General features: G+C 33.6%; 1 protein-coding gene across 1 annotated transcript; it reads right to left on the minus strand.

The window, feature by feature from the left end:
• Positions 1–1,186: 1,186 nt before the first annotated feature.
• LOC120067042 (receptor protein kinase TMK1) lies at positions 1,187–5,019 on the minus strand. The gene is made up of 2 exons (XM_039018418.1): positions 2,497–5,019; positions 1,187–1,980 (listed from the first exon to the last, which is right to left on the minus strand). Exons 1-2 carry the CDS (start codon positions 4,832–4,834, stop codon positions 1,451–1,453), a joined length of 2,868 nt encoding a protein of 955 aa, XP_038874346.1. The 5' UTR covers positions 4,835–5,019; the 3' UTR covers positions 1,187–1,450.
• Positions 5,020–9,388: the final 4,369 nt, after the last annotated feature.

Here is a 9,388-nt window from a genome sequence, read left to right on the forward strand (position 1 = left end):
TTATGGAGTAATAGGTGTCCACCATGCAATTTGGGCATTAGCTGACTTAGGGGGACCTATGAGATTACTAGTAAGGGATGTATTGGAAATATTAGTAGGATAGTACTAAGGGTATAATAGTAATTGGAAAATGGTATCTTGGTTACTTATAAGGGAAGTTGGGCACCTTAGAAGGGAGAACGATTTTGGGTATTGTGGAGTATGGGACTTTGGGAGAGATAACCCTCTCGAAAGATTTGATCTTTTAATTTCTCTTGATATTGCAACGTAGTTCTTCTATTGTATTTTTTGTTAGGGGAATCCTAATAGCACCCTTTTAGGCCATTCCAACATTATTATTTGGATGATTCTAAAAGTAGTAAACATAGTCTCAATTTGAAAGTAATCTTAGATGGAGATCTACCCCCTTGGTATTTGAGTTGGCCAGTTTGACTCTGATGATTGTTGAATCTCATCAAATATCTTTGGATAAAATACTTTTTTGGTCCTAGATTAAAAGTTTAGTTTTCATTTGGCCTCTAAGTTTCAAAATGTCATACCTTTAGCTTTTAGTCCATAATTTTTAAAATGCTACGATTTTACTTTTGAGATTTGAATTTTGTTTCAATTTGGTTAGTAAGTTTTTATACTTTTATCTTCAACTTTCACTAACTACTCACTTCTTCTTTTGCATTAATGACTATTAATTAAATTAAAATAATTATGAAGGGAAAATTTAAATTGATTTTAATAGTGATGCAAAAAATAGTCAGATTTAATTAATTATAACTCTTTTCATTCTTTTAAATTAATCAAAAGTGAGTATTTAGTGAAAAATCGAGATTAAAAGTGCAAATCTTGAAATCTAGAAACCAAATTAAAATGTAACTCAAATCTCGATAATTGTAACATTTTGAAATCTAAGGATTAAACCAAAATCGAATCTAACTTGAAACTTAAGATCCAAATAGAAAGCGGATAAAATTTAATGATAAAAAAGATACTTTTTCCAATATCTTTTAACCTTGCTCCAAATCTCCAATACCATTATGTTGGAATGTTTTGACGAAACTCACAAAATGCACTGACCTGCAAATTCTATGATTTACTTTGTGTGAGAATGTTTTTAAGCTAATTTTTAAACATCATGACAGATACTTTCATGTCATTTATTCTCGAGAAATTTTTATTAGAACCAAACTTAATCTTGGAGACTAAAGAAAAAGAATGGAGGTTTTAATTCTAAAAAAGTGCACCCGAAGTGTTATACAGTTAAAGAGATGAATCAAAATATCCCTTTTCCCCATCTCTTCACACTCTTCTGTTTCAAAATACTAATACACATACTAAAAACATGAAAAATAGGTGGAAATCGAAGTGTTGAGAACAATTACATATAAACACTATTTTGCAAGAAGTAAATGAGAACTTGCAAGGCCAAAAAGATGACCTTTTACACGAGAAATAGGTTTCATCTCCCATCTGCAGAAGTGAAAGATTCTGCAAACCCATATGGCCGTGTCGGTATGCTGGTCTGCGTGTTGTCAAAGCTAGGAAGGAGGGACGACGAAGACGATTCCATTTGACTTCTACCTTCATAAGCCTGCCATTTCTTGAGAGCTTGAGGCAATGACATCTCAAGGTCGATGCCGTATATATCTTCGGAGTTCTGGTCAGTTGGTTTCCAAAACTCAACAAGGGATGATAGAACATTGACTGCATGACCCATATCTGGCCTTTGATATGGCTCCCTAGCACAACAATGACCCGCTAACTCAGCCACGGTGTTGATGCTGGCAAACGTTTCTTCGGTAAGATCAATGGTCGGATCAATGGCCTTGTGGAAGGAATCCTTGTTGATTTGCATCCGACGGAACCAAGTTACAAGGTGCATGCTCTCCTCAGGCTGGCTCTCGTCAAGGGCCCTTCTCCCAGTGATTAGCTCCATTAGAATCACACCGAAGCTGAATACATCGACTTTAGTTGTTACTCGACCGGTAACTGCAGAACAAGACTTTTACATTAGTATCAAGTCATCACAAAAATGGGCTCAAGAACCCTAACAAGATTAGAGAATCTCAGAATCTTGAAGGACCAATGGCTGTATGAAAGGCATGGCACAAACTCTATGCTTCCTAACTTTATTGCACTGTCTATAGTATTTGCATTGCCATGAAAAGGTGATTCAAGAAGAAAGACAACAATGGCAGATATATTCCAACGGAACAAACTTAATTGCAGGCAAAAGAGTTTGATCCATTGGCCATTCACTTCCTTTCTATCTGTCGCTACGCATTTGCCGTACACCAACGAAGTACATTCTAAGTTCTAACTAAGCCATGGAAGAAGATTTACTTTGTATCTAACATTGAAGATGTTTTGACATAGATGGCAGAGCATGAAACAGTCACATATTAGTGTACTGCTTCTTAACCTTGATTGAAAATGCAGTGAAGTTATTTCTACAAAAAGCAAGTGGTAAACAAAAGCTAATGGTAGAAATTCAAAGGCAAGTACCTGCGTATTCTGGTGCCAAATATCCGAAGGTCCCGGCAATCCTCGTCTCAATAGAACCCTTACCTTCCGGTGCTAGACGGACAAGACCGAAGTCTGCAACCTTAGCTCTCATATCATCTCCAAGAAGAATGTTTGAAGGCTTCAAATCCCTATGTATAAAGCTTTGATGTGCCAAACCATGAAGATACTCAACCCCCCTTGCAACATCTAATGCAATGGTCAGCCTCTTTGTCCATTCCAAAGGTTTCAATCCTTCCTCCGGCCAGTTGAAAAGATGTCTGCTAAGTGTACCTTGAGGCATATACTCGTAGACGAGAAGCTTCTCGTTTCCGTCTAAGCAGTACCCGAGAAGAGCGACAAGATGTCGGTGCCGAACTTTTGTCAAAACAGCGATTTCAGACTTGAACTCTGTTAGTCCCTTGCCTTTAATGACTCCTGACTCCATTCTCTTCACTGCAATCTTCGTCCCGTCGTGCAACTCTCCTTTGTAGACAGTTCCGAACCCTCCCTGTCCCAAAATGTTCTCTTCACTGAAATTATTGGTGACATTTTTCAACACCTGAATCGAAATCACCATGTTCCCTGCTTCAACCATTTGAATATCACCAGTCTCACTGCTAGCACCATATTGTGTTTCACTAATTGCACCTACACTAACACTCGATCCAGCAACCGTGATCTTTACACTCTCATTATCGGAACCTGAATGGCGCGGATGAATAACCATCGCGTTTGGGCTTTGCACCTGGCTAAATCGTTTCTGCTTCATTTTATACACACACAAAACCACCAATCCAATCAAGAACAGAACAAACACACCACCAACAACAGAAAGCACAATGACTCCAATCATGGAACTAGGTTTCTTCTCCCCATCACTGGAGTTTCCACCACCATTAGAACCCACTACCTTTGTGTCACTCGAACTTCCCGACGATGGAGCACCCTTGGAAGAAGAATCACTATTTTCTTTTCCAATATCAGGGTTGCCATTGGTCTTCACCATTACATTACTCCTAAACTTAGGAATCTTCCCAGAAAGCCGATTGTTCGAAACATCCAATTCAGTTAGAAAAGGAAGGGTTGTAAGCTCCTCAGGAATTGAACCTGTGAGGTTATTTTCAGCAAGAACCAATCTCTCCAGCCCTTTAAGAGAGGCAAATTCTGGAGAAATCAAACCAGAAAGCCCCATTTTCTGAAAGTTTATGATGGTTATGTTCTGATTTCTGCAAGAGATTCCAATCCACTCAGCACATGGATCATTTCCCTTCCAATTCTCAGCAAATCTTTGAGGATAACCCATAAATTTCACAATGGAAAGCAATGTATTCACTCGTGTATCACACTCTCCAGGAACTGACAAACAAAAACTGTTAGAATCATCAGTCATATCCACAGAAACCCCTGTTTTAAACAGAGGAATTGGACCCTGAAGCAGATTATTAGTCAAATTCACCACTTTCAACGACTCAGATTTCACTAAAGAACTTGGAACAGGACCAGTAAACTTGTTATCTCTCAAATTCAACACCTGCAAATCCTTTAACCTCGAAAAATCTGGTAAAGGACCCGAAAACGAATTCGAATGCAACCAAACTTCAATCAAAGAAGTCATGTTCTGTAAAACATCAATACTCCCACTAAGCTTATCAATACTCTTTTGTCCATTAACCCACAATGACTCCAATTGAGATCCAGAGAAGCTAGAAGGAAGGCCCCCTTCAAGATTATTAAAAGCCAGATGCAAATTCGTCAGTCCTGGAATGTCTTCGCCGCCGAGAAACTCCGGTATCCGTCCGGTAACATTGGCAGAGTTGGCTGAGAAGTTCTGCAGAGTAGAAGCATTTCGAAGACTCGCCGGAATCTCCCAAGCTGAAAAGGGGTTATCGTCGATCTCAACGGCTTGAAGAGAGCTCATTCCGGCGAAGAAATCGACTGGAATCGAAGTGAACTGATTCCCACTAAGCAAAAGCACTTGCAAAGAGGTTAATCCACTCAAGCTTGGTAAAGGGCCAGAGATTTTGTTCCATTGAAGCTCTAATCGCTCTAGAGCAGTGAGATTTTGGAGATTTGAAGGGAGCGTACCTTGAAGATTTTGGCGGCCGATTTGGATTCGAGTGACTCGATTGTCGTCGGAACAGAGGACGTGATTCCATTTGCAAGGGTTGGGGTCGGACCAGCCAAGGGATTCAGTTGGGTTAAGGCTCTTTTTCAGAGCCGCCATTGCAGGGGCATCAGGGCTTAGTTCTTGAGGTTCTGCAGAGAGGAAGATTGAGAAGAGGGCTAAGAGATTAATGAGGAGAAAATGGTTGTTTCCCAAATGGGGTTTCTTCTCCATAGAGAAAGAGAAACAGAGTATGAGAGAACAGGAAATAGGAAGAAGATGGATTAAAGCATAGCTTGGAGCTCTGGTGGAGAAGAAGGTAGAAGAAAGAAACAATGGGGGAGAGAGAGAGAGAGAGAGAGAGAGAGAGTAGTTTCAAGTTGCAACACAGAGCAAAAGTTATTAATGGATGGGTTTCATTAGTAATAGTAAGTAACTCATGGATGATATGATACACCTTTCACAATCTACTTCCTTTTTACATTATAATCTATTAATAGTCAATCACATTGTTTTAACTACTTAAAAATGCATATTTTTTTAAGTAAGTGTTCAATGTTTTTACATTCAACCCTTTGAGATTACTAAATCCTCTCAAATAATTAGTTTAGGGGATAGAGATGGGATTATGGGGCAAAGTGAAGGGTGGAAAGGGTGGCAGAAATGAAGGGGAAGCACATGGGGGGTGTGGGGGACCACAAACTGTCAGAAAAACAAAAGGACTGTCAGAAAAAAAAAAATAAAGAAAAAAAAAAAGAACAAACAAACACAAAGTGAAAGGCTGGAATCCAAGTTGGTTTGGAGTTTGGTTGCTTGGAATGGTGGCTCTATTGCCAAATCAAATGCCATTTCATTGCATTGGATCCTTTCTTCTTTAAGATCAAGCTTTTCTTCTTCTTTTTATTTTGCTCTTTAAAATAATTCTTTTCTTCCATTGATTCATAATGAACTTCAAATCAAAGTAAGGCAGTACTGTGTCTCTTTGCTTCCTTTTTGTTGTTCTGTTTTTTGTTTTTTTTTTTTTTTAATTCTTCCAGCTTCTCTTGATAGGGTATCTACCTGTATTGGTCTCCTCTCCCTCACACATATTTCTTTCTCTTTGTCTAATTAAAGAAAATGAATGTGATGAAAGTATAAAAGTCTTGAAACACACTGCCCAAGGAGTTTTTTTCTGGCTGAATATTGGGTATTTTTATAAGATGAAAAGAATATTTAAGTAAAGTATCTTAGCTATGGGAAAATTGTTTTCTTTTTAAGATATATAGGATGAGGAATCAAACTTCAAAGTTAATCCAACAAGTATTACACATTACATCATTTGAATTTTGGTCATTTTGACTAAAAAAAGTTGATCTTATCAGTATTTAATGAAAGATTTTATAAATTACTAGACTTTAATATATAAATCTAGTAATCTTTCACTTGTATTAAAGTCAATGGGATCTTTTGCCTACCCACAATATACCTTTATACATTTGTTCACAATTTAAAACATGTTTTTATGTATTATTATTCTCTAATGACCAAATGACTTTCGAATACTTTGGTTGGAGAGCATTTGTTGTAAACAAATCAACATATTTGTTACTTAAGGCTATCTAAATATTTGTTTTTCAAGATTATGGCTTTCAGGTCTCTTTTCAAATTAATTAATACATCGTTGTTATTAATTTATTATCATTATAGGGCAATAGGATTCAACCCTATCTAAAATGCATTTTAGATCGTCAAGGATCTTTTTCAAGTCATTTTACAACTCGCTCTTGTTGGATACGATCCTTTGCTACAAATCTTGACCTTAAAGTGAGTGAAGCATTTCAATATGATCTATATTCCTTTTACTTTAGATCCATTTGCAACCTATAAAGATTTACTTTAGGAGGAAAATATATACGAGATATTAATGAATTTGACTACATGGATGCTATCTCGAGGTTCTTGATTTACTCTACTCATTGTCATTAATTGCTCTCATATTGTTTCTTTGAGGATTAATATGAGCCCTCAATGTTGTCATCTACACACCTAACAATTTGAATTTCAATCCAAGTCCATATTATAATTAGTCAAGTTGTCTCACCATCTCTCTTATCACAACAAGATTTATCTTATTCAAAACTAGAAATATTCATTCGACTCTCTAATATGTAATAGAACGGTCAACAACTCTCATTGACATATTAAGACTATAGCAAAATGTAACTGATCCAAACATGTTTTACTTTGAGGCATGTAATCTTTTGTCTGATTCTCTCTTCAAAGAAATTAGTAACAATTTATTGATACAAATACATTATTCTCTCTTTAAAAAAAAGTTTTATTTAAGTTATAATTATACGAGTAAAATAAATTTTTAACCCAACTGTTGTACTCATACTAAAAATGTGTGAAATGTTGAGTCTTTTCATGTAATGATTACGTCAATCACACTGCAATAATAATTTAAATCTTATTTATTTGCATGTAAAACGCACCCTGGTGGATGAGAGAGTACAATATTAAACTTTAGTAAGAGTAAAAGTAACCTTAATCAAATTTAAATTATTGGAACTCATAATCTGAAAATTGATGCCAAAGAAAAAGAAAATTACCCAAATCCAATAATAGTTGGGTTGGGCACATGACCAATAAATAGTGCATTGTGGCCATGTGACCTATGATGTACCATATGAATAGTTTATGATGTGTCATAAGGTTTGGTCAAAATTGGATAGTCTATATAAATGTTTTCTTTTGTAAAATTAATGTTTTGAGATCTCAATAAATGAGACTTTGAATTATTAAAATTAAAAAGGAAGAACCCTTGAATTAGCAGTTCATACATTTTCTATTAGGAAGAAAAAAAATGTTCCTAATAATAATTAGAATTCTTTTGAGTTGATGAGCATATCCAATTTAGTAATACTGATCTTTCGAGATGGTGTCTCTTTTAGTTCACAATTTTTTTTACCGGATCTCAGTTTTTTTTTTTATTGGACCAAATATTTGTTTGGACTTTATGGGCTCTGTTACCAAATAATATGTGGTTGAGATAACAACATATAACACCTTAATAAAGACCTATATTTCAATTATGTTAACATTTTCTATTATTTTCATAAATGTTTGAATGAGTTGATTAATTACACAAAAATTATGATCCAATTACCTTTTAGTCTCCAATGTAGTCGGTTGGAGAGAGAAAATGCATTTATGATATACTTTTATATATTTATAAGCATCTTAAATGTTGGAGAGAGTGCATTTATTATATCCTATTAATTATATGAGATTTCTTCTCATTTTCAAGAAAGAGAAAATGTATTTAATATGATTATATTTTTCCTTTAACATATTTAGACATCAAACAATTAGTTTTTCTGAAGGATTCGTAGTTGTTTTAAATATATCTTAGAATATTGTTTTCGATGTTTTCAAATATTCTAACAATGTATGAAAATACCATAGTATATAAACCAAAAATTGACTCAATGTTCAATATAAATTCCAGTATATAGCGTATTTTTTTTATATCATAGTATGTATAATCTCAATAAATCAAAATTTAAAAACAACTCCCTAATAGAAGTGTAATTCATAATTAATTTAACAATGTTAATATACCACAATATATAAATCACTCAACATTCAACATAAATCATAGTATAAATTGTAAATTCTAATTATATCACAATATATATCATAAATTCCATTTAATTAGTCAGAAATCCTAATAAGTAATAAATTCTATTTAAGCTTTAAATATATTTATTATGGATTATTAATTAATTGAAATTTCTTCACATCTAAAATTAATGTGATTTTCCGTCCCAAGTTTGACTCCAGACATATATATATACATACATGTACATATATACATATACATATACATATACATGTACATGTACATGTACATACATATACATGTACATGTACATGTACATACATATACATACATACATACATACATATACATACATACATACATATATATATATATATATATACATACATACATATATACACACTTTGATATATGTATTTATATATACCTTTGTTTATTTGAAAATATCAAATGTATGATATATACTGTGATATAAATGGAATTTATAACATATTGTGATATACATTGGTATATTAAAGTTGTTAAATTAATTTTAAATTACACTTCTGTTAACAGAGTTGTTAAATTTTGATTTATTGAGATTATATATATTGTGATATAAAAGAAATTTATGATATATATTGGATTTATGTTGAACATTGAGTCAATTTCTGATTTATATAGTGTGGTATATTTTATATATTGGTTAAAATATTTGCGAACATCTAAAACAATATTCTAAGATATATTTAAAATAACCATGAACTCGTCAGAAAAATCAATAGCTTGATATGTATAATTAAGATATATTTCATATATTTTTCTCTCTGATTAAAAATGAGAAGAAATCTCAAATAATTAATAGAATATAATAAATGCATTTTCTCTGTTCAACATTAAAAATGCTTGGTAAATATAAAAAAATATAAAATAAATGCAATTTCTCTTTCCAATCTCTCCCGGTGCCTACCACAAGGGGTATTTTTGTCCGAAAATAGCATTAAATTTCTTATATGAAAATATCTAAATATTTAGATATTTATGAAAATAAGTTTTACGGATTAAATCTATAATAATCCCCTAGAGGTGGCTATTCAAACTACAACAATCGAACCGTTTTTAAAAATCAAACCGAACCGAACAAAAAACTCAATGAAATTGAAAAATACGGCTCCGTCCGGTTTGAAGAAATTTTGAAACTGAAT

Source organism: Benincasa hispida, chromosome 12 (assembly GCF_009727055.1).
Source record: "Benincasa hispida cultivar B227 chromosome 12, ASM972705v1, whole genome shotgun sequence".
Lineage (NCBI taxonomy): Eukaryota > Viridiplantae > Streptophyta > Magnoliopsida > Cucurbitales > Cucurbitaceae > Benincasa > Benincasa hispida.